General features: G+C 42.3%; 1 protein-coding gene across 1 annotated transcript; it reads left to right on the top strand.

The window, feature by feature from the left end:
- Positions 1–18,153: 18,153 nt before the first annotated feature.
- On the top strand, positions 18,154–21,674 carry LOC149995081 (seminal plasma protein A3-like). Its single transcript, XM_090259310.1, has 4 exons — positions 18,154–18,267; positions 20,527–20,658; positions 20,862–21,010; positions 21,514–21,674. Exons 1-3 carry the CDS (start codon positions 18,192–18,194, stop codon positions 21,002–21,004), a joined length of 351 nt encoding a protein of 116 aa, XP_090115436.1. The 5' UTR covers positions 18,154–18,191; the 3' UTR covers positions 21,005–21,010; positions 21,514–21,674.
- Positions 21,675–26,054: the final 4,380 nt, after the last annotated feature.

Genomic DNA, 26,054 nt, shown 5'->3' with positions numbered 1-26,054 from the left:
AGTGGGAACCTTACATTTATTTTAGTATTTATATATATTTTAAGGCTTTATAAACACTTCCCACACTTATAAACTGTTCCCAGTCCCTTATTAACCTCTCCCACTCCCTTGTTAACCTTTTCCACACTTTTATAAACACTAGTTATGTTCTTAAACATATTCTACACTCTTAAAACTGTGTAACTTTAACAATATATGTAAACAGTACCGCAAAATCCCACGATATAGTGAAAAATCCGAGATAAATAATTAATATATATTTTTAAAATTCCGCAATACAATGAGGCCGCAATAAGTGAACCGTGATATAGAGAGGGACTACTGTACACTTTTTTCCCCTTGAATTTTAAATCCCTTACCTATACTTTTTCCTCCATATAAAAAAGGCTGGATTGAAAGGAAATATAAGACAGTCTTTTAGGGTACATAACCCACTGTCTTCTCAGATCACCGGCCATCTGAATAAAGCACCCATAAAGATTCAATCCCTTTCTCTGCTTATTGGTTCTTGTAGTGACAGGCAGCATCAACCCTGGCTTTTCTGGTTTCGAACCCTATTAATAAGTCTGTTATTTTGTTTCTACAAACCAGTAGGTAGATTAATCGGAGAAAGTCATGGAAACCTTCAGGTACATTCCTTAATTCTGTTTTAGTATGTGTTCGTGTTGGTAATCCGCAGAGATTAATAAAGGGTGGGAGAAAGTGAATTACACATTAAGGTCAACAGACTGGAAAGCTGAATCACACATCAAGCCGGCTTCATCAAGAAGCCACGGCATTCCATCAAGCATGAATTTTTTTTTAATCATAGCATTTATAGGCTTAGTCACACACTCCAAAAAGCCGCCATGTCTTCTGCCCTCAGAACTTAGTCCTCCAGGTGGGCAGAAAGGTTTTTTGCAATGTACAACCAGAGCCTGGCACCAGGTCCGTGGGGAAGGGAGACAGAGAAGGGGACATCCTCCACTAAGCTCATGCAGCAGAAACCAGATGATGTAGCAGAATCCCCAAGGCATGCCGAGCAAAGCTGAAGTGGCAACACAAAGTGGGGAATCCCAGCCCAGAATATTTTGAAAAAAGAACCAAACCAGAGAGTATGGAGCATCACTTCCCAACACCTAAAAAAAATAATCAGCCCCAGATGGTGTGGTTGAGTGGATTGAATGTCAGCCTTGAACCAAAAGGTCACTGGTTCAATTCCCAGTCAGGGCACATGCCTGGGTTGCAGGCCAGGTCCCCAGTTGGGGGCATGTGAGAGGCAAACACATTGATGTTTTTCTCCCTTTCTTTATCTCTCCCTTCTCCTCTCTCTAAAAATAAATAAATACAATCTTTTAAAAAATAATCACCACCACCACTTTGTCCACAGCACCAGGAAACAAAAGGAACATATACAAAAGTTAGTTCCCCTCTGAGACAAGTTCTTCTGGTTTTCTAGTCTGAATATAATTGACCTTTGCTCCTTCTGGGAGCTTCTAATGTGCAATTATGATAAGCATCTCATTCATTCAGTTTAATTTTAGAGTCATCTTTTTAAAATTATGTATGTAAAAAATGATTTAGGCATCAAAAGTGCTACATCTGGGCCATTTGTAGTTGATATCACTTTAGTTAAGTCTTCCCATTTCCGTAAGTACTGCAAGTAAAGGCTTTCTGCCTTAGCCTAAGTGCTTTTAATCCTTAACCTTTATCTCTACCTTGAGAATTAAAGAAAAAAGAATAACATATCAAGGAAAGTTGGTCTTTTACCTTAAAATATAAGAGTCCAGAATTTTAAAACAACACAACAAAAAACAAAGTCACCCAAGCTAACGGGATGCCAAATAAGGAGCCAATGGGGCATAACAGGCTCCTGCTGGCACTTAGAACACATATGAGCATGCGAAGTGGTTTGTGTGGCATTCCTCTCTGGTATTTCATCACTCCATGCCATGACAAGATAGTCTGAGTAACTGCAAGTGAACCAAATAGGCCGCATTAGCTCAGAAAAGAGAATCTCAACTCTGGGTGACCCGGGGGAAATCTGCCTGCGGCCAGCCAGTCGTGTGTGGGGGCTTCTTGACTTCATGCAGGGAAGATTTCACAACATGAGCCCAGGTGACTACGAGGATACATTTATTAAAGCTCAGGACAGTAAAAAGAAAGGTTTTTGCATAGAAGAAGCAAGAGAAAAGACATAAGTTGGGATGCTTTAGCTCACTGGGAAGTCAAAGAGAAGGGGTCCTTGAAGACAGGTTCAGGGGGTTAGCCTGGGACAAGCTTCCACTGCCCGCTGCTCTTCTGGTTGTGAGTCTCATGGGAATCCTTAAAGTTGAGGAAATGAGTGCCTGTGGGGGAAAGTGGGGAAAGAAGAGGATGGAGGAAATGGCACGGGTGTGCTCCCCAGAAGGCGAGCACACACTAAGTTTTTTTCTTTAGGGTTTTTAATCTCTCTTGCAGGTGGGAATTTTACAGGAGGTCTCAGGGAAGGGTTTCAGCAGAATTTCTGTCATATTCCTAGGTGTTCCCTTTAAGGGTCATGGTCTCTACTGATTGATCAACACAAGAGCAGGGGGTCATGTGTCACTGCAGCTGGTCCTGCCATCACCAGCCTGGTTTTGCTGCTTTTCTGGGCCTGGAACTGAAATACATCTGAGGTCTCGATGTTATTTATAGAAAGGTTACCTTCTGCATCTGGCTGTGATTGCTCAGTAAATTTGTTCAGCAACCTACCTCAGTTTCCCCATTCCACTTGCCAATGAAATTTCCTAGCTTCTTACTCCCCTGTCTCAGTAGGACACTCCACTGGAGAACTGGTTGAGGTGAAATTTAAAAAATCCTTCATCAGATACAAAAAAAAACAACTTGGCAAGTGTGATGCTAGGAGGGATTATGATGATGTATGTGATCTGCTTATATTAGATGCTCAGAGTGATTGAGCAGATTGCTTTTATGCTCCTACTTTTCTGTAACCTCTCGCACCTTAGGAGATTACCTTATCCCACACTATCCTCTCTGTTCTCATGGAATGAGGCCTGAAGAAGTGTTTCCCATCCCAAAAGCAGTGCGGTACAAGCCTGTAAACCTATGTATATATTGTTGCCCACTCTCAGCTGTGGTTCATTTGCCTGATGCCTGGAGAGCCAGAAAACTGACAGCAGGTTGCAGTAAAAGAAAAGAAAGCATGTATTTCAAATGTAGCAATGAAAAGAGAATGGACAGCTGGTGCTGAAAGCCCCAAACTACCCAGTGGTTTACAGTTAGTTCCAAAAATGGGTACAGCATGAATGTTGGAGAAAGGTCCCGATGTCACTTACTGCAACAAATGGGTTTATAAGGGCCTCTGCAGTCAGGGTAATATTGTGGCATCTCTGCATTTTCTTAGTCAATAAGAAATATTGTGTAAGGACACATTTTGATTATTCATCCTCATTCACTTGTTGATTCCGAAAACATGTAATGGACTCTAACTATGTACTTCCTGGGGAACTTTTTTGGGCCCTGTGGACATGGAAATGGCTGAAAGAGACAAATTGAACATTATTGTTTTTGTTTGTCTGTTTGTTTAATTATTTATTTGTCTGTTTATTTTTAGAGAGAGGGGAAAGGAGAAAGAGAGGGAGAGAAATATCACTGTGTGGTTGCCTCTCACTTGCGCCCCCAACTGGGGACCTGATGTGCAACCGAGTCATGTGCCCTGACTGGGAATCGAACCAGTGACACTTGGATCGCAGGCCGATGCTCAATCCACTGAGAACATTATTGTTGGTGTCCAACTATTAACAACTAATATCTAAAAGGCAATTTCAGATGCATTAAGATTCATGATCCCAGATAAATTTTTATCTCGATATTGTCCTCCAGAAATTTCCTGAATCTCTTTTGTATGTTCCCAATCCTCTCTTAATCCTTCAGCAAAACCTCTTGGCTCTGAGCTCAGAGCAAATCCAGAAACCAACCTTACTTCCCAGGCTGGTCCAACCACCCTCAGCTGTCACCTGGGGGACTTTCACTTGCCTCTTCACTGGGCTCCCTGCCCTCAACCCAGTGGCCACATGAATCCTGACTAATATGGGGGCTAAAAAATATTAAAACTGTTCCTCCCACCTAACTTCGTCTGGCTGAGCTAATGATAAAATTAGCAGAGACAGATGAGCAGGACACAATCAAGTTTTTAATACATGAGCGTGAGCAACCCACATAAACATTAAAATTCCAAAAATAGTGAGGCGGCATTGGGTATCTAAGACAGTTTGGAGAAAGGAGAAAAAGGGTGGACGATGCGGTCTTAAATTTCAGAAGGGAGAATGGGCAACTTACAGGTAGTTGAAAAGAGCAGAGCATGCATGGCAGGAGAATCCTTTCTAGGCAACTGAGAAACAGTGGGACTCAGGGGTGATTAGCTGCCTGCTGAAGCCCTCCTTTTTACCATTCTTATTCAAGTTAGGCGAAACTGAACATTCTGACTCTTTTCCCAAAGTGAGTTTTCCTGTATGAATCTCTTGGTAGAAATACAAAAAGTGTAGTATGTTCTTTCTGAGACTTTTTTTTTAATAAACAGCTAAAAATCATTGTTTCAAAGGAGTCACCTGAGAGTGGACAAACTTGTTCTTTTCCCTAGAAACAGGCCAACTACATCTCACTCCTGCTCTGAACCCTCCAGTGGCTCCCAGTCCACTCGGAGTAAAGCCGAAGCTCTGGCTGACCGCCCCTCCCTCTTCAACGCCATCTTCTCTCATCTCCTGCTTTGTCTGTGCCCCAACCACGTTGCCTTTCCTATGCTGCTTTAATACTTCTAAATTAAAAAAAATAAAAACCACCCAGAACATGTCTTATTTTCTTCTTACATACTATAACACACTTTCATTTTGTTGTTGTTTGGCTTAATATACAACTCCCCCACCAGCATGTCAGGCCTGTGAGGACTGGGATTCTGTCTGTTCTCTTTCACGGTCGTATCCCCAGTGCCTAGAACAGAGCCAAGCAGAAAGTGAGCACTTAGTTGCTGTTACCTGATAAGTGAGTTTTAAAAATTACCCATTTGATCATGGTTAAAAGAGTGAAATATAAAGCATAATGACCTTATGTAAGTGGGATTCTGACCTAGACTGAAAGGCCAGAAAAAAAATTCCCAAAGAGAGATGTCTAGTAGAGAATGCTCCCAGGCTACTTAAAGCTCAAGAGGGGTCAGGAACAAAAGGTCCAGGCAGAGGACACTGCACATGCAAAGGCTGAGAGGGAAGAACGTTGAGTAAAGTAAGTGAGTTCAACTGACCATTTGGTTGATTGAGACAATGTTTCTGAAGTACACAGTACATTGTGAACTGCTAAGAAAGCAAACAAACAAACAAACAAACAAAAACCACCTAGTTGTCGTTATTGTACTCTTGTGGGTACAAATCTAGAGTTTGCCCACTTGTGAATAGCAGTATTAAAGGAACAATATTCCCCATTCCTGACAACACAATCAATTCATGACATCAAATCTTGATTACAACTTGACTGAGGTACAAGTGACAGACAATAAACCACATATATGTAACGTGTACAGTCTGGTGAGTGTTGACATGCATACACACTCCATGTATTCATTTTATTCAAAAGTTTCTCACATGCTCTTTTAATCCTTTCCTCTGCTCCCCCAAGTCCTCAGGCAACCACTCATCTTCTATCTTTCTTGATAGATGAGTTTGCATTTTCCAGAATTTTATATAAATGAAATTATATGGTGTGTTCTCTTTTTGGTCTAGCTTCATTAATGCACCATAATTATTGTATAAGGTGAAATTCGTGTAAGATAAAATTAATCATTTCATACTGAACAATTCAGTGGCATTTAGTGGAGTCACAATATTGTGCAACTACCACATCCACCTAGTAGTAAAACATTTTCATCACCTCAAATAAATCCCTACACCCATTGAGAGGTTGATTCCAATTCCCTAACTTCTGAAAATTATGAGTCTGAATTTCGTTTTCTTCTTCCCACTCTCTTCTAACTAATGTCTCCTGCCACCCTGTACCTCTGGTGCTCTGTCCTGTCTGTGTCGGGGCACTAATCTGAGTCTTTATGAAATATATTCTCCCCACCCCCACCACACCCCACACAGTGTCTCACCTCTCATGCCCATCCAAGCCCAAAAGAATGGCACCTTTTACTTCAACAAACCAGCTCCAGTGACTCATCCCTAAACAGATAGTTTAGTCCCTCACTCATATTTTTAGCTCCATTCTGAACTCCCCCAATAGCTTTCATGCATGGCACCCCTAGGGCCCCTAAAACCCATATAATGCTTAGCACCCCCAATCATCCAAGCTTTACAATTTCTCCTCCTGACTCAGAGCAGATCCCTCCATAGACCGCTTCTATATCCACCTCTCTTCAGACACAATCCACCCCTGGTCAGTTCTTTAAGGATCTCAGTCAAATACACCAGAGGCCACAAGGAGCAGGAAAAGAAACAGAACCAGAGGAGAGATTTAGTTCCCATATCCCAGGTTCTGGTTGTTGACTCTCCAGGGAAATGCAGGTAAAATTTGTAAAAACAACCAAGAAAAAAAGAATGAAGACAGTGATGTCTGGCCTGACCTCTGAGTCAGAGGAGCTGAAACGGTCATGAAATGCAGGCCTCTGGTGGACGTGACAGAAGCCTGCTTGTATGAAAGAGGAGTTGAGTTCTATGACAGAATATATTTTAAAATCTTTTTGATCCTGTTCCTTGAAGGTGGAGTGAAAATAGGTTTGGAATGAGAACAATGTTGATGGTTAGGTCACTGCAGACTAGGCACGTCTTCACTGATTCTAGGAAGAAGCAGCCTGGGGCCCTGAAGGATGTGGGTCTCCTCCTGCTGTGGAGGCCAAGTCAGAAGAGAGGGAGGAAAACTAGAAACATTGATTTGAAGAACTGTAGCCAGATAAAAAAGGAATTGGAAGATTTGAAAATGCAGTGAGGATGGACACTGTGAGCAAGATGACAGGATCAGCTAATCACAGGTAGGTGATGTCAAAGTAAAACATGCATCAGTCAAATTTAAAGAGGCAAGAAGAGCTTTATTCAAGACCATGCAACAGGGCAGTGAGACTGAGCTCAGCACCCCTGAAACAGAAGGCTGGGGGGGAGGATCTTAAGGAGAGAAGGGATCATAAACCTTTGTGTTTTCTAATTGCCTTTACACAAAAGAAAAAAGAACTCATGAAATCTGAACAAGAGGTAGTTTTATATCTTGGTTTTACAGGTCCTTACACAAGTTAGGCTCCTACCATCCCTCAGACAATAGAACACAAAACACTAGGAAGAGTTCAAAGGGATGGACCCAGGCCTTTGAGACAGATATTCTCTGGGCCTTTATGCTGACAAGAAGCTCTTAAGAAAAAATAAATATATTTCAAAAAGGCAGAAAAAGAATATGCAATTATAAATTGCAATTACATTTCTAAAACAAAAATGCTCTAAGAAAATGGAGGTTAGAGGCTTAGGGGCAAGAAGTACTTGTGTAAAGGTTAGTGACTAGGAGTTAATATTAAAACCTTTAGGTCATAACAAAAATGCTTTCTGCACAGTGGATGGAAATACAACTAAATCTCTTGTAGCCATGACCCAGTTTGCGTTTCCATTGGTTCCCGCAATTTATTTAAAAAGTGCAAGTGTCCAGCAATGTGTAAACAAGGGGGAAAAACTGAGATTCCCTAAACAGAGCCATAATCTAATCTCCTCAAAGGCTGTGCTTCTGGAGTTTTCCATGGAAACATTATATTTCTGTCTACAGTCACCTTCCCATTGATCAAACATCATCTCCAGGGAAGAAGTGTCTTCATATTTTTAAAATTGGTTTGACAGAGAGAGAGAGAATGGAAATAAGAAACATTGATCAAATAACTCCTGTACAAATATGCAGCATAAGTATGTGCCTTGACCATTAATTGAACCCACAATTTTTGATGCACATGATGTTGCTGCAACTAACTAAGTCACCTGGCCAGGGCAGAATAACAGTATTCTTGACCCTACAACATGGCTGGTGTCACTCAGTTTGGCCTGATTAGTAACCTAAGTGCAGAGGAACTGACATTCACCATGTAGTTTGCTCTGATGAAGGTTTTTCTGTGAGATCTGAGATGGGAGTTTTAACAGCCTCTTGAGGTTAGGAAGCTTCACCCTCACACTTCACCTGCAGTCTCTCTAGCTCTGGATGGCATCCTCTTCTCCAAGACAGGCCAAAACACCCATCAGGTCAAACTTAGCTCCATGAAAGGTGAGATCACTCCTAATTCTGTAATTAATTACCAGTCTGAACTAAAACATTTGAGCCAAATCTGTGATAGTATTAACAATGTTTTAAATTATCTCCTATTAAATAGAAAAATAGTCATACTAAACTTATGCAGTTAAGTCTATTGCCATGAAAATAAGAATATTCAAAAAGACTTTAGAAATTTTTTTGGAAAAGTCAGACATGAAAAAAAATCAGCATTGCTACCCACATGGGTGTCCCTCTGTCCATTCTTGTTGTCCACAACAGTGTCCAGGTGCCCTCCACATGTCCCCCTGGAAGAGGGAAAGAGCTTGGATTTGTGTGAGCCCATCATGTGCCACCAATGGTCAACACATGACCACTGCTTGTCCTCTAAGGGACCTGATGTCAACTGCACTGTGAAGATGGTGCAACTGCGACCAACCAGGGGTAGGACCTGGTATGGAATGTGACCTTAAGTCAACAATAATGACAATGTCAGACTATATTTTTGAGCATTCCAAGTCTTACATAAACTTTTCACCTTCGCAACAAATCTATTCAAAAGACTTTAAAAATTTATACAGAGTTTAACGACATAGAGGAGAGCAGAAGGATCACTAATACAGTCCTTGCAGCCTGAGGGGTTCACTGTCAAGGAAACTGAAAAGTTGAGGACTTGACCCTGGTAAAAACAAGCATCCTTCCTCCTGACACAGTCTGTGCTGAGGGTTCTGCTGCACCAAGACAGCTTCATCCTCTCTGTGACTTGCAGACTCATGTCGCTGAACAACCACTCACTGGGGGTCGCATGTGTGTAACATCCAGACCACAGCATACTTATTCTTTGTGACAGTGCTTTTTTGGCTAAGAGAATGAGCTTTCTCACGGTCTCTGTGGAGAAATGGAGGACAAGATGATTAAGAGTGGGCTGGGGGGACTGGTTGAAAGAAGGTGAAGGGACTAGACAAAAAACATATATGCCTCACCCATGGACATGAAACAGTGTGGGAATTGACTCTGAGAGCAGGGAGCTGGGGAGAGGGAGGACAAATGGGAAAAAAATTCGGATAACTGTAATAGCATAAACAATTTTTTTTTAAATTTTAACAGTGGGCTTGGGACCTTGGGCCACACTGCTTTCTCAAAGATCTCAGACACTCACTGTCCACAGTGAGCTTTGTGAAAGTCCCTGGTGGGTGGTCCTGACCTCTGAAAAAGGACAATTGCCTTTGTTCAGCTGAGAACTTGTAAAGAGAGAACTGCGCCTCCTCTCTGGCCCCTGGTCCACAAAGGGTGATGCCTTACCTTTCCCCTAGACATCTCTGAATTATCAGCACAGGTAACACGTTCCCAGCCCATGTGTCCTACAACCGCATCATCAGATGGAATTTTCTTCTCATAAGCTTTCACTGATCCTTTCTTAAAACTTTCTTTGACTAAAAATAATTGAGTAGTACTCTTATGTAAATTCTGTTTTTGTTGGGGTTGGCAAACTTACCACCTCTGTCTAACTCTGGGACCAAGGGAACTTTACAGAAAGGCAGAAGGCATTTACCTCTTGTTATTAATAAATAATTCATGGGGCAATAAAGACTGCCCAACTCAGTCTTTACAATCTTAGATCTGGAGAAGTTTCATCTGAAAAATTTCTCAGTCTGAACAGAACTTTATTTCCTGCCTGTGGACTGAATTTCCTGATGAATTAAATCTCCAGAGACAAGTGGTTCTGCTTTTAACAAAAGACAGGGACTGTCGAAATGGAAGCAAACTACTAGAAAGGGTAAATGCCATATATGAAAGCTCACAGCTGATGCAACACTCTATGGAGAAACACCGAAATGTTACTAAGAGAGTGAACAAGAATAAGATGCAGATTTCCCCACTTATTCAACATCATAGTAAAAGTCTTGGCCAGAAAAATCAGACAAGGAATTAAAAGACATCCAAATCAAGAAAAAAGAAGAAACATTATTTCATTTAACAGACAACAGAATCTTATAGGTAAAAATCCTAAGGATTCTGTCCCCACCGCGCCCCCCTCCACACAAAATAAACTGTTAAAAATAAAAAAATAAAACAAAGTCTCAGGAAACAAAATCAACAGTCAGCATCATTTCCATTTATTTTCAACAACAATAAACAAACCCAAAATGAAATTAAGAAAACAATTTCATTTACAATAACATTAGAAAGAATGAAATACTTAGAAATAAACTTACCAAAGGAGGTGGACGATATATACACTGAAAACTACCAAACGTTTCTGAAAAAAAGTAAAGAAGAAACAAATAAATGGAAAGACATCTATTTCAATGATTGGAAGACCACCAACTATCTACATATTTGACAAAATCCCTATCGAAATCTCAATGACGTTCATGCAGAGATAGAAAAATCTATTCTAGAATTCACATGGATTTTCAATGAACCACAAATGGTTGCAATGACTTTACAAAAATAAACTAAAATTTGAATTATCACATCTTAACTTCAAAGCTCACTACAGACCTAAAGTAACCAAAATAGTGATGCTGGCATAAAATTTTCTATTCATCAAAAGACACAATAAAATATTTTGACAAAGAAGCCACCACTGTTCAATGGAGAAAAGACAGTCTTTTCAACAAATGGTATTGAACAGCAATATCCACATGTAAACAAATGAAATAAACCATTACTTACATCATACAGAAAAATTAAGTCAAAACAGATCAAATCCTAAAGGTAAGATCCAAAACTATAAAACTCTTACAAGAAAATATTTGAGGAAACATTGTGACATTGGATTTGGCAAAGATTTCTTGAATGTGACACGAAGAACATATAAGCAAACAGAAAAATAGGTAAATTTGATTTTCTCAAAATGACAGAATTTTATAAATTTGATTTTGTCATCAAAAGACACAACGGAGTAAAAGGCGATCTATTGAATGGGAGAAAGAACATTCCAAATCATATATGAGTGGTTAATATACAAATACAAAAAGAACTCCTACAACTCAAAAACAGCAAAACCAAATAACCTGATTTTTAAAAATGGGCAAAGCACTTGAATATACATTTCTCCAGAGAAGATATACAAATGGCCAATTAGCACATGAAAATATGCTCAACATCACTATCATTAGAAAAATGCAAATCAGAACTCCCAGGATCAAAGTTGTTGCCTGTCATGTTGGGTGTGGGTATGTGCTGTTCAGGTAGCAGTGGAGGACATCGTCCTGTGTGGTACCATTGATTCCTCCAAAGGCTTCTGCAATCACAGTTGACACCTCTGACCTTTTAGTCAATTTCAGTCCTTAAAAGAACAAGGCAGGTCTGTGTATCACAAGACAAATGCGTGGGGATGTACGTGATTAGAGAAAATAAGGCCTCCAGCTCTGTCTGGGGAGCATACAAATGCTCTCAGGTGTCAGTTATGTATCAGAATTATGTCATGAAAAAACTATAAGACTAGCAGTCAGATAACACCCTGCACTTCTTCTGGTACTTCACTGAACCCGTGAAATGGAACAGGGGCCATTTTTTTTCCAGCTGCACAGACCTTCACCACTCAGCTTACGTGTGTTTCTATGAGGCACCACCTCCCAGGACATCCTAGAGAGCGGGGTTTAAGCAGAAATAACACATGGAAACCGAGAGCAATCCAGTGGTCATTTGACTATTCAGGCTCTGGGCCAACAGGTGGGTCAGGAGTTTTCAGGTGACTGACATGAGACAATGAGCCAGTACATGACAAAGCAGAATCCAAGGAATGAGCTAGAAATTAGCCAAGGGTACGGGCAGGAGCTAACTGTGGCAGCAGAAACTTGTGCTCTGCCTTTGGCTATTAAAGCCATTCCCCCCTGCTGAGAACAGGTGAGGATGTGTGCAGTTGCAGAAGAGGTGAAGCATAACAAGAGGAATTAATAGACTTGCTGAAATTCTCACCCTTGTGAACCATTTGTGTGGTGACTATGAGATAAAAATTAGAAAGAACTGAAAATTCTTCTATATGTGAACATTATTATTAATACCCCAGTGTCTACGACAAACTGCAGAAAGAAATATTTTTCTAAAGAGCAGCAAAAGGTTTCTTTGAAACATGGATCTCAGCCCCTGAAGGAACAAGGTACCTGTCCCATGTGACCAGAATTCCAAGGACTCTGCATTCAAGTTCCAGTCTTTGAAGATATTATAGATTGTTCATTCATTTAATCACCTTCTTTTTTTCTAATTCATCAAAAGTGATGAATGTTTGTTACACGTTGGTCCCTTAGCTGGTCGCAGGCATAGCGTGGGGAGTGAGAAGGCAAAGTCAATTTCTTTATATATAGTCAGAGTGACACTAAAAATTAGGAAAAAAATAAGTGATTTCAAGTCCAGGGCAGGGGGTGTGGACCAGCCACCTGAGAGAAAGGACTGGGCTTTCCACCACTGACTCTGATTGTTACTGCAGGTATTTTAGTTCTAGAGTAAAAACAGATTAGTTCTTTATTTGCTGTCACTTCCCAAACCAGCATCTATCTTCTGTGCTGAGGACAACTACAAAGAAAGCATATGAACTTATGATTGGTCTAGAGATCCACAGACACTTAGTAAGGCCCCCAGGGTGAAAGAGAGGATGGAGCTATAGCTGCAGACAGACCTCGCATGACTCTGATCAACAACTGAATCTAAAAAATAGCTGCTCATGGTCTGTGTGACTCTGCTTTGGTGACTGAATCTCCTGGTTTCTCGGTTTACCCTCAATTGAAGGAGGATAAACACTGAGCTACCAGGTTGCAGTGCATTAATCATAAAATATTCACAGTATCTGACCTAAATGTTGGGATAGAAGAGCTGCTCAAATAAGAGGCATCTGTTATGACTGGCTCACAGAGAGCATCCCCTGGGCTTATCCTGGTGGACGAGGAGCTGCCAGGAGCATCTTTTCTCCACTGTTTCCCTCTGGGGACACTGAGCTTCCCCTAGAGATTTTTGTTTCCCAGGACATATGGCTGATGATCCATGGACCTAGTTCAGCTGTGCTCTCCAATCACAGTCTCAGTTGAACAACCAGGCTCCATTCCTGCTCAGGTGTGGCTCTTGGGTCTCAGCCCTAGCTGGAGACCACTCAAGAGCCTTGTGAACTGGGCACCCAGAAAAGTGCTGCTGCACGTCAGCACTTCCCAGGAATACAAACCCAACCTGACACACACTTCCAAGGGTCCCTCGATTCAGGAGCTCTGAGACGGAACAGGATGCTCAAACCGAGCTTCTCTGTGAGGAATCCAGGAAGCTTATCAGGTCAGGCTTTTACTGAGCATTTCAGTGTTTTTCTCAGAGTCATGGTCATGGGGTGAATCCCAGTGGCCAGACTGAGACTGGTCTCCTTCTGCAGAGTTACTCCCATCAGACTGGTCCTTCTCTCTGTGTGAATGTCTGCAGGGCTGGAATCTGGGAAGGGAACTCTGATCTCAGACTTAGAATCACATCCTTCCCTTCAGGAGCACTGGTTGACACAATAGCAAGTTGGGCAGTGGTGGGTGGGCTCCAGAAAATTAAGAGTGAAACTAGGAAGGAAGAAAGAAATTGATCAATATTTGAATCTATGTATTGAGATGAAAAGATGAGGCCCCTTTCTGAGCCTCCCTCACAGAGAGCCACAGAGTGGCAACACCATATTGGAGACTCCATCAACCTGATTCACGCAGGTTGTCCCACCCTGGTGATTACCTAAGGCTCTGCCTCATCCAACTTACCAGTGTGCTCTTCTACAGTAGGCCATGCTACTAAAGGAGTCAAAACAGCTCTATCTAATACCTAAACAAACAGAGGGAGGCTGCCGAAATGACGAGACAAAGAAATATGGCCCGATTTAAAGAACAGAACAAAACTCCAGAAAAAGAACTAAACAAAATGAAGATAAGCAATCTATTAGATGCAGAGTTCAAAACACTGGTTATTAGAGTGCTCAAGGACCTCATTGGGTACTTCAATGGCATAAAAAAGACCCAGGCAAAAATAAAGGTTACAGTAAGTGAAATGAAGACAAATTTATAGGGATGCAACAGTAGAGTGGATGAAGCCAAGAATCAAATCAATAATTTGGAACATAGAAAGAAAGAAAAATTCAGTCAGAACAGCAAGGAGAAAAAAATTTCAAAAAGATTAGGACAGACTAAGGAGCCTCTGGGACAACTTCAAATGCTGCAACATAGGAATCATAGGGGTGCCAGAAGGAGAATAGGAAGAGCAAGAAATTGAAAACTTATTTGAAAATATAATAAAAGAAAACTTCCCTAATTTGGTGAAGGAAATAGACATACAAGTCCAGGAAGCACAGAGGGTCCCAAACAAGTTGGACCCAAAGAAAACCACACCAAGATACATCATAGTTAAAATGCCAAAAGTTAATGATTAAGACCCAATCCTAAAAGCAGCAAGAGAAAAAGCAGATAGTTACCTACAAAAAAAGTTCCCATAAGACTGTCAGCTGATCTCTCAAAAGAAACTTTGCAGGCTAGAAAGGACTGGCAAGAAGTATTCAAAGTGATGAAAAGCAAGGACCTACAACCAAGATTACTCTATCCAGCAAAGCTATTATTTAGAATGGAAGGGCAGATAAGGTAAAGTTAAAGGAGTTCATCATCACCAAGCCATTATTATACGAAATGTTAAAGGGATTTATTTAAGAAAAAGAAGATCAAAACTATGAACATTAAAATGGCAATAAATTCACAACTATCAACAGTTGAATCTAAAAAACAAACAAAGCAACCGTGCAGAACAAAAACAGAATCATAGATATGGAGATCATTTGGAGGATTATCAATTGGGAGGGGGAAAGAAGAAAAGGTGCAGGGACTAAGAAGTGCATATTGGTAGTTACAGAGTAGCCATGGGGATGTTAAGAACAGTATAGGAAATGGAGTAGCCAAAGAACTTACATGCATGACCCATGGGGGGTACAGGTAGAAGGGGGAAAATTGGGACAACTGTAATAGCATAATCAATAAAATATATTTTAAAAACCAAAAAGGTTTCCTGTACGTGATTCCTAGGGACAAGAAGGTGGTCAGTGAACAAAATGCAATTGTGAATGTTTTCATCCTGCAAAGAAGTTAGCAAAGTTGCTGGGTTAAGACAGTTAACATCAGGTAAAAAAAAAAGGATTAGGTGCAGAAAGCAAGATCCAGCCAACTATTAGGGTGTTGAGCGTGATGAAAACTCAGTGGAGACTCAACTCTATGAGGAACATAAACAAAGCAGAGCCCATACTATCTTTTCTGTTTGTTTGCATACTGTGACTGCAACAGAGATGACTATCATACAGGTAGAGAGCCATTTTGCAACTGATTCTAACTGCTGATTATAATATCCCATGGGTCTATGGTGACCTCTATGTGTTCAAGTTAAAACTTCCAACGTATTATTTTTACTTTTATTTGTAAAACTGTAGAAAGTTTATACTTAAGGTGTCCCAGAGCAGGAGCTTTAAATAGTTCTTTAGAGATTTTACTGCTTGTTTCCTCTCTGGGTTTCACTGAATTAGAACAGGTCAGTTTAACTTTAATATGAAATAAAAAGTGTGGGTCATTAATGAAAAATTTAGAACCTAATTGAGATAACATCCAGTCACAAAAGTAGGAATCCTCTAAGTTGCTTTTCTGTTTTTGCAAGAGGATAGAATTCCTTTGACTTTTTCAGGGTCAATCCGTTGCCCATTTTTAGGATCATAGCTATAATTAAGGTAGGCAAAATTGAAACTTATTTTTGAGACCTTTTGTAGCTAGATGTTGTAATAGGTAAATTGTGTATTTTTGTAAGTCAGGTTGGGACAGGCAGGTTGAGAGTAGCCTTAGGCAAAAGTGTCACAGAATTCCATTTTTCTTAGTGAATTTCAAAAAAATTTTAAGTACTTTTGAATTGACTTATGCTAATGTTCACTTGCCAGAGTCATGAAATATCTGATGCTGTGGATTTGGTCATCATTGCTTTTTTGGAGAGAAGGTTTATCAAGCATCTCACTCTCTTATTCTGGAAATCCTGAACTCTTTTTTTTTTTTAATTCTCAGCCAAGGACATTTTTTTCATTGCTTTTGAGAGGGGGAGAGTGAGATAAAGAGAGAAACATCGACGTGAGGAACACTGATTGGTTGTCTTCTCGTACCCACCCCAAGTGGGATCAACACCCTTACCTCCGATCCTGCGGCCTGGGTATGTGCCCTGAATGGGAATTGAACTCAGGACCTTTCACTTTGTGGGATGATGCCCAACCCACTGAGCCACACCACTCAGGGCTCTGCTGGTATTTTGAAGCATAAATGCTTTACTTTTGATAAAGTTTAATTTATATACTTTTTCTTCTGGCATTTGCATTCTTAGCGTCATATCTGAGAACTCATTGCCTGACCCAAGGTCTTGAAGACTTACTCCTATATTTTCTTCTATGAGTTTTATAGTTTCAGATCTTATAGTTAAGTCTATAATCTATTTTGAAATCAGTTGCAAATATAAAGGTTTACTTTAGGACACTCAGTTAGAGTTCACTAGCCTATCCACACTCTCTTGATTACAGTAACTTCCTAGAAGTTTTAAAACTGTGAGGTGTGAGTCCTCCAGTTTTGTTCTTCACAAATATTTTTTTTCTTTGAGCCCCTTGAAATTTTAAAAATTTCTTTGAATTTAGGATCAGCTTGTCAATTTCTGCAAAGAAGCCCGCTGCAATTTTAATAGGGATTCCATTAAATTTGTAGATCAATTTGAGGAACATTGCCATGTTAACAATAATGTCTTTTTATCCAAAAACATGAGATGTTTGTCCATTTATTTAGGTCTTCTTTAACTTTTTTAATCTTCACCTGAGAATATATTCATTGATTTTAGTGAAAGAGAAGAGGAGAGGAAAGAAGAAGAGTAGAGAGAGATATAGAGAGACATCAATGTGGGAAAGATCAATGAGCTGCCTCCCGTGTGCACCCTGACCGGCAGCCTTTTGGTGTACTGGGACTATGGTCCAATCAAGTGAGCCACCAAGCCAGGGCTAGGTCTTCTTTAACATCTTTCAACCATGTGTTGTAGTTTTCAGAGTATAGCTTGCTCATTTCTTGTGTTAGATCTGTCCCTAAGTACTTTATTCTTTGTTTACCATGGTAAACACGTAGCCCATGGATTCACACCCAGGTGAGTGGGCAAGCACAGAGCCCCCGCTGCTTTGGAGTCCCCAACCAGCTCCAACCTCTTCATAGATGGATCTCACGTTGCTCTGGAAGAAAAGGGTTGTTACGTGCATGTTGCAAGTGAGGAAACGGAGGCTCGGGGGAAGGGAAACATTTCATAAGCAGTGAATGAGTGCTCAGGCTTTTCTGGTCTGGAAAATGGGCCACGTGTCCAGTGTTCCTTGAGCTTTGAGCCAGGGTGGGGAAGTCTTTTCAGGGAGATAAACTTGGTTGAGTGTGAGACACAGCAGGGAAGCTCCCACTCTGAACATGTCCCCTAGGCTGGGTGGTTTTAACAGCCTGCCCTGTCCCAGTTCACCCTGTGCCCTGGAGGGGTCCCCAAGCCTGTTCCCTCCTCTAAATGGTGACTTCTGTGGCTGTTTTGTACGCTTCTCTGAGGCCAGCTGGTTGGGCTCCAGATGGGTGTCTGCAGCGGGAGATGAAGTGGAGTCTGTTGAACACCCTGTGAGAGCAAATGGTCCTTTTCTTTGTTCCCTCTCCTCTTTGCCCGGTCATGGAACACTAATGCGGGAAGGGATTTTACAAACATCTTTGCCTCATTTTAAATGCATTATAAACTATAGACTCAGAGACATTAAGCCATGAGCCAATGTCCTGTGATTTCACCTGAGAGATAAATGTGAACTTCATGTGCTCAGGCTCAGGGACACAGAAGAGCACTCCTGGTGAGGTTGATTTTTATCTGGTTGGAGGGGTGTGGTGTGAGGGGAAACTGGTTATATAAGAAGGCAGCAGCAGAAGTTGACGTCGGTCAGTCACAGAAGGCCAGCTGCCATGGTACTGAACGTGCGAATCCTTCTCATCTGCATTGGCGCCTGCATCTTTCACCAAGTGGATCACGTGCATGGAGGTGAGGGAGGGAAGATGGGCTGGAACTGGGGTGGAAGAAAGTGCATCAGAAATGAGTTGAATGATAAAATTGATGATGATGATGATGATGATGATAATAATAATAATAATAATAATAATAATAATGGCAACCAATATAACTGCCATTTCTTGAGTATGTCCCAAGGGCCAAAAACTCTTAAGGACTCTTTATTTTTCTTTTCTTTTTTTATTTTACAAACAAGTCTCAGAAATGTAAGCCTAGTTGGTCTGACTCAAAAGCTCACGGTGCTATTGACCATCAAACTTCACAGCAGCTGCCTCATTTCTAAATATGCTTTCCAGTAGTCCAGACACGGGCAGCCTATACACAGGGTTAGTTATATTGTTCCAAGTGAGTTTTTGATGTCTAAAGGGGTAAATGTTTGGAATAACTAGGAAGGCCTATTGTCAGGAAACATCCATGATTAGTGTGGTATGGTTGTTTCCCAGTGGGTCATTTAATTTATGTATGACAGCTATGACAGAGTGTAAGATTCTTACTCATCTGGTATGTTGTAGCCTTCTCATGTATCTGTTTCTAGTAAAAATGGCCTTCAAAGTGTGAAGAAAATACAGTGTTGCTAACTAGTTGTAGAGCAGATCTATGGAGTTTATACTTACAAATGTGTTAAGTGGAAGCCCTGGCTGGGTAGCTCAGTTGTTTGGAGCATGTCCTGATACACCAAGGTTGTGCATTTTATCCCTGGTCAGGTCACAAATAAGAATCAACCAATGAATGCATCAGTAAGTAGTACAATAAATCAATGTCTTTTCTCTCTCTCCTTTCCTCTCACTCTAAAATCAGTAAAAAATAAAAATAAATTGTGTTAAATGGGAAGTACTTGTGTTCTTGCCACAAAAAACATCATAACAGTTTAATGTGATAAAAATTTAGAGCTGTGGAGCAGGTCCTGCCATCCCGTGCCAATGGGTAACCTCATTTTGTTCTTTCCTCTCTGCATCTCCTCCACACCTGTGCTTTTTCTGGCTCTGTTGCATCTGTCCTTTTCCAATTACAGGAGTCCCTCTCTATATCAGAGTTCACTTATCGCGGCCTCACTGTATCACGGGATTATTTTAAATACTATATTTAATTATTTATTGCTGATTTCTCTCTATATTGTGGGATTTTGCGGTACTGTATACGTATGTTTTTAAAGTTACGTAGGTTTAAGAGTGTAAAATAAATGTAAGGTTCCTACTTCGCAGCGCACGGAGGGATCTAGAACATAATAGCCGCGATAAGCGAGGGAATACTGTATCTCAGGTAAGCAGTATAGGAAAATGACGAAAGCAACAATCAAGTCAAACAAACTAACCCATGTGTTGGGGGGCACCGTGACCAGGATTCTTCAAAGGTATTATACATGCGTGGGCTAAGTTCTCCCTGTCAGTGACGGGAGGGGCAGGTGCACACATTCCCCAGGCTATAGGTGGAGCACAAGCCCCCCACCCCCAGTTGTTTATCCATTAAAGCTAAGCCACCCGTAGATAGTGGGGCTGGAGTTTCAGGAGAGGGCCTCGTTCCAAGGGATGGCATCCTAATAGGGGAACCTGTCTGAGCATAAGGACTGAATGGGGCAGAGGGTATTCAAACAGAAATATACATGTGAGTTGCATAGAGGTGCTGTTTGCCACCAGTAAAGTTAGTGATGCAGCTGAGAGAATTCGTCCTTGGCCTCGGCCGCATAGCCACACAGCCCTGTCTGGATTCCCATTGTTTCCTTCCTCAATCTGTTCAAGTGCCGAAGTCCGTGCCCACTGAAACTCATTTTGTTACACCATGAATGTGACTCCCTATATTGGGCTTCTGCATGAGGTGAGGTAGATTGTTAATGATAATAATAAGACACAACCCGTGTTCACAAATATGAAATGTATTCAGGCTTTTAGTGTTGAATAAGGGGAAGTAGAAACCCCCAGACACAACAAATCAACAGAGCATAAAAAATTATGATCTCAAATCAGGCTGCTTTGTGGTCTGGCAAGCTCATCTCTGTAGCTCCAACAGCTACAAGAAATGTGTCTGGGGAAATAACTGGAAGTTAAACCTCTCATTGGGCAGGGACCACATCACATTGGCCACGACATCCCTGACACTAGTAGAGGGCTCTGCCTGTGGCAGCCCTTTTTGTGGTGAGCTGGCTTGAGCAGAAACTGCCAGATGGACTGCAGAGGTGACGATGCCTGAAAGAGCTGATGAGGAGAACAAAGCCCGCTTTTTTTAATTTTTTTCCAGAGGAGAGATGCGCTTTCCCATTTATCTACGGAGGCAGGAAATATTTTGATTGCACCGACCATGATTCTCTATATCATTGGTGTTCTCTAGATGAAGAATTTTTAGGGAAATGGAAATACTGTACAAAGGATGGTGAGTAGCAGCTGTTCCTTCTGTGAGGAGCACGTGGCCTTCAGATGAAAGGTGGGGGAGGGGGTCCATATCTGCTTCCTACACAGAAGCCGCAAGCACATCTCCATCCAGCCCCAGGTGTCCCTTTCATGTCCCCTTTCTCTTGTTAAGACCAAAATAAACTCACCACAGCTAATTTCTCACGCCTTCCTGCTCCTTTTCAGACTATGCCCAATGCGCCTTTCCCTTTATCTACATGGGCAAACCGTATGACACCTGCACAGCCGAAGGGAGTGCTTTTGGGAAGTCATGGTGCTCAGTCACTCCGAACTACGATAAGGATGGGGCTTGGAAGCATTGCTTCTGATACAGGGTGAGAGTCCCTGGGGGATGATGGGAAAAAACGAGGGTGAGTAGGGAAGAAATGGAGCTGGGTAAAGTGATGGAGTCAGGCGACAGAGGAGTGCAGAGACAGGTGGAGAGGTGGGAGGGGGAGACGGGACAGGGGAAGGGTGCGGAGCAGAGGTTTGGAGAGGAAGGAGAGGGGAGCAGAGATGGAAAGAATAAAAGACAAAAGCAGCCTGCAAAAGATGGAGAGAGGAGCATTAAAAAGGAAAAGGAAACAGAGTTGCAGGATAAGACACGGAAGGAAGGGTTGGGGAGGATTACTGGTGGGTGGAGACAGAGGGCGAGAATGTGAAAAGGGAAGAGTGTACAGTCCAGAGCCTTGAGCAGGTGTGCGAGAGCCGGAGTGGAGCCGGGCAGATCAGGCCGAAAAGGAGAGAAGAAAGCAGGCCGTTGCACTCCAGGTGACTGGTTAGGAAACAATAGTACTTGTTCACAATGACATAAAGACCATGTTACATTACTGAACAGTGAATCCACCTTCATCTGGATTCAGACAAGCCTTGGCAACTGAAGACAGAAAAGGAAGAAATCTCAAGCGTGAAGGTCACACCCTGAGGGACAGAGGTGGTGGAATCCTTTCCCTGCCACGCCCAGTGCCCCTTGCCCATCAATAAACCACTATCTCTCCAGGTGTGATGTTGTTATCCTTTCCTGACGGGAGGGACCCTGTGTGGGCCGGTAGGTCACGCAGGATCTCCACGTCCTGGTCTTCCCTCCCAGGCCCTGAGACCTCAGCACACACACAGCCGTCTCTTATGTGTCCTAGACTGGTGGCAAAGCTGTGGGAAGGCCACTGGGGAGGAGGGTCCCTGAGGGCTGGTGCCTTCCAGAGGCAATTGGTCTTTCCTGCCCTCACTGAAATGTTACTTCTTCCTGGGGCTCTTCCAGGACTCCCCAGTAGACAGATCTCTGGTCATGTTCTCCCAGACTTCCTCTCCCCACTTGCAGTTCAATGGTTCATCTTCCCTGGGGGACGCTAATCTTTGGGAGCACAAGGGGGGCTGCGCTTTGTCCTGGTGTCGGTCCCAAGTGCAGAACCTGATACATGCTTGGCCCTCAGCCAGGCTGTAGCCTGTTTAAAAAATATTCTAGAAAAAATGTTTCAGTAAATAGCTGGGCATGAATGAGACAGTTAAAGTCACAGGTGCTGGAAATAAAAGGCCTGGAAGCCAGAGCCTCACCCGTATTCTGGTGCCTGAGAAGCCCAGGGAGACATGTGAAGTGGCTGTGAGGTCACCATGCATGGCCTGTAGGATGTTGGGGTCAGTAATTGAGACTGGAACCTAAAACAAAATCCTTGTAAGGCCTGGATAGTTAAGTAACCTAGAAAATCTTCTCTTGTGGTCCCAGAGAAGCAAGAAATAAATTTGTCACTCTAAATGGAGTATAAAGAAGCATTTACTCAAGAAAATATATTAAGTACCATGCCCTGGCTGGTGTGGCTCAGTTGGTTGGAGCATCATCCCATAAACAAAAAGGTAAGGGGTTCAATTCCCTGTAGGGCACATGCCTAGGTTGCAGGTTGGATCCCCTAGGTTGTAGAGTTTTTGGTGAAACATCAAATCACCCAGGTTACTCAGCCCCTCTACAGCCCAGGTTTGGTGCCCTATGATGTCTGGTTTCCCAAAACTAAAATCACCTTTGAAAAGGAAGAGATTTCAGACTGTCAATGAGATTCAGGAAAATTTGATGGGGCAGCTGATGGCAATTCCAACAAAGGATTTTGCAGAGTGTTTTGAATGGTGGAAGAGATACTGGGAGAACTGTGTGAGGCTCCAAGGCACCTACTTTGAAGGGCACTGAGGCTCATTATCCTTTGTAGAATGTTTCTTGTATCTTCTTCAATGAATGTCTCTATTTTTCTTATTACATGGCTGAATACTTCCTGTACAGACCTCATATATGTTCTTTGGCTACACTATTCCCTATACTGTACTTCATGTTCCCATGACTAATTTGTAACTACAAATTGTACTCCTTAATCCCTTCACCTTTCCTCCCATCCCCATGACCCCCCTCCCATCTGGCAACCATGAAAATGTTTTCTGCATCTATGAATCTGTTTCTGTTCTGCTTGTTTGTTTGTTTGTTTTTAAATCAGTTGTTGATATATATGTGTTTATTGCCATTCTATTGTTTATATTTTTGATCTTCTTGAAGAAGAACCTTTAACAATTCATATGACGCTGATTTGCTGGAGATAATCTCCTTTAGCTCTTTCTTACATGGGAAGCACTTTATCTGTCCTTCAATTCTAAATGATAGCTCTGCTGGGTAGAGTAATCTTGGCTGTAAGTCCTTGCTTTTCATCACGTTGAATACTGCTTGCCAGTCCCTTCTGGTCTGCAAAGTTTCTTTTGAGAAATCAGTTGACCATCTTACGGGAGCTCCCTTGTAGGTAACTAGCCACTTTGCTCTTGCTTCTTTTAAGATTCTCTCTTTATCTTTAACCGTTGGCATTTTAATTATGGTGTGCCTTGTTGTGGGCCCTTTGGGTTCATTTTGTTTGGGACTCTCTGTGCTTCCTGGACTTGTATGTCTATTTCCTTCACCTTGTTAGGGAAGTTTTCTGTTGTTATTTTCTCAAATACCTTTCCAATTTCTTGCTCTTTGTCTTCCTCTTACAGCATCCCCATGATTTGAATGTTGGTCCTCTTGAAGTTGTCCCAGAGGCTCTTTACATTATCTTCATTGTTTGGGATTCTTTTTTCATCTTGCTGTTATAATTGGTTGTCTTTTGCTATCTTATATTACAAATCATTGATTTGATTCTCAGCTTGGTCTACTCTGCCATTAGTTCCCTGTACATTGTTCTTTATTTCAATTAGTGTATCCTTCATTTCTGATTGGACTTTTTTGTACTGTTGGAGTCCTCACCTTGAGCATCCTTATAAGCAGTGTTTTGAACTCTACATCTGGTAGATTGCTTGTCTCCGTTTTGTTTAGTTCTCTCTCTAGAGTTTTGTTCCGTTCTTTTATTCGAGCCATGTTTCCTTGTCTCCTTCTCTTGGCAACCTCCCTGTGTTTGTTTCCATGTACTAGGTAGAGCTGCTATGTCTCCCAGACGTCGTAGAGGTGCCTAATGTGGTAGGTGTGCTGTTGGGTCCAGTGGCACAGACTCCCCTCTTTTTCAAGCTGGGTACTCAAGGTGCACCCGCTGTGTGAGCTGTGTACACCTTCCTGTTATATTTGAAACTTGACTGCTGTTGGCACCTCCAAAGCCCGCCACTGACTGTATTCTGTCCTGGGTCACACAGCATCAGCCACAAAGCAGTCTTCAGATGGCTACTACTTGTGCTGGGATTGGAGGTGCCCAGCCGAGGCCAGATTGTGAACTAAGGCCAGCTGCTTCTAATCTAATGCCAGGCTGGGCACAACTGAGCCAGAGGTACAGGGCTCACTGAAGCCAGATACTGCCTGTTGGAGAAAATTTAGGAAAATATGAAGGATGGGCCAAGACAAGCCATCCATATAGAAAAGCCATAGGAAACAGCGTAGGTGGGCCTAAATTTGAGTGGGGCAGGACTTCAGGGAGTCACCAGGGTGGGACAAACAGTGTGAGGTGGTAGCCTAATGAAGTCTCAGATCTGGTGCCCACCTGCTGGCTCTGTGGCTCTGTGGCTTTAAGGGGGAAGGTTCAGAAAAGGAGCAATGGCCTCTGCTAGCATTTTTGTCTGAGAGAAAGCTGCCCCCTAGCTCGTGCCCTGATGCCAGACAATTCTTTTTCTCCAAGAATGTCTGATGCCATTCAATCTTCTGCCCCCATGCTGGAATCAGAGGGTGGGAGTCTAAGCGAATCTGTGCATGGGCCTTTTAAGAGGAACTTCATGAGACCCCAGCAGTTTCTGTCTTACAAAGCCTCAATTCCTGCTGGCTTTTACAACCAGAAGTTATGGAGACTTACCTTCCTGGCACTGAAACCCTGCTGTGGGGGCTTACTGTGAGGCTGGTACTGCTGGCTTCTGGTGTCTATCTACCACACGTGGGTGTGGGACCAGCCTGTTCCACACCTCTGTTCCACCTACCAGTCTCTATGTGGTTTCTTCTTTAATTCCATAGTTGGTTTCTTCTTTAATTGCATAGTTACAGGACATTACTAAGCTCTATTTCTGACAGTTCTTAATGATGGTTCTTCTATAGTTTAGTTGTAATTGTGATGTGATTGTGCAAGGAGGTGAGCCATGTTTACATAGGCCACCATCTTGACCAGTGGTCTCTGTAGTTGAGTCTTCATTGTTGTTGACCGTTCTGCAAGTGCGGTCAACCCTTAGGCTGGCTGACTGTGTGGACTGGGCACAACCACCGTGTATGAGCTTCTGTGCATGTGCTAACCACACAAAACAGAATTTTCCCCAGCAGCATCTGGTGTCTGCCAAGATCTCGCTCTGGATAGATTGTTTGTGAAACTAACTGGGCCCTTCTCTGATGTGGTCTGATGCCAGCGACCACTGTGCTTTTCCTGGTTGCTCTTGGGAGGTGCTCTAGTGCAGATTAATGTCAGACGGTGCTTGTGACTGGCCCTGAGCTATCTGTTAGGATCCATAGCCTGGGCCTGTCTTTGTTGGCCTGGGTATGTGTGGGAGAGGCTAAGATGTTCACCAAGGCTGGCTTCCACTAGTTCTGAGCATGGGGGTAGGTCAGAAAAAGGCCTAAAGCACCCCTAGATCCATCTTCATTGCCTCCACCTGCTGGCTTCCTGTCAGGCTCAGTCACTGAAAGAGACTCTGACAGTACACATAATTGTGTGAGGTATGTTTTCACTAAGTCACCTGGTACTGCTGAGTGTTATTAACCATAAGGATACAGATTCCAACTCAATGCCAGTACTGAATGTGAGCCCACTCAGCAAAAGTGCCAAGGTAGGTCAAGACCATCTGCCAATGCAGAATGCCCATTAACCTTTGTGGTGGGGCAGGTTCTTAATGAGTTGTCGGGATGAGGTTAGAATAGTTTCTCAGGACCCAACTGACCAAGAGTTGGACATGGGAAGGGCGGGTCTTGCAAACGAA

This window comes from Furipterus horrens, unplaced genomic scaffold (genome assembly GCF_987537825.1).
Source record: "Furipterus horrens unplaced genomic scaffold, mFurHor1.1.pri manual_scaffold_13, whole genome shotgun sequence".
Taxonomy (NCBI): Eukaryota; Metazoa; Chordata; class Mammalia; order Chiroptera; family Furipteridae; genus Furipterus; species Furipterus horrens.
Note: the sequence above shows the minus strand (reverse complement) of the source record. Positions and strands in the feature narration are given on the sequence as shown.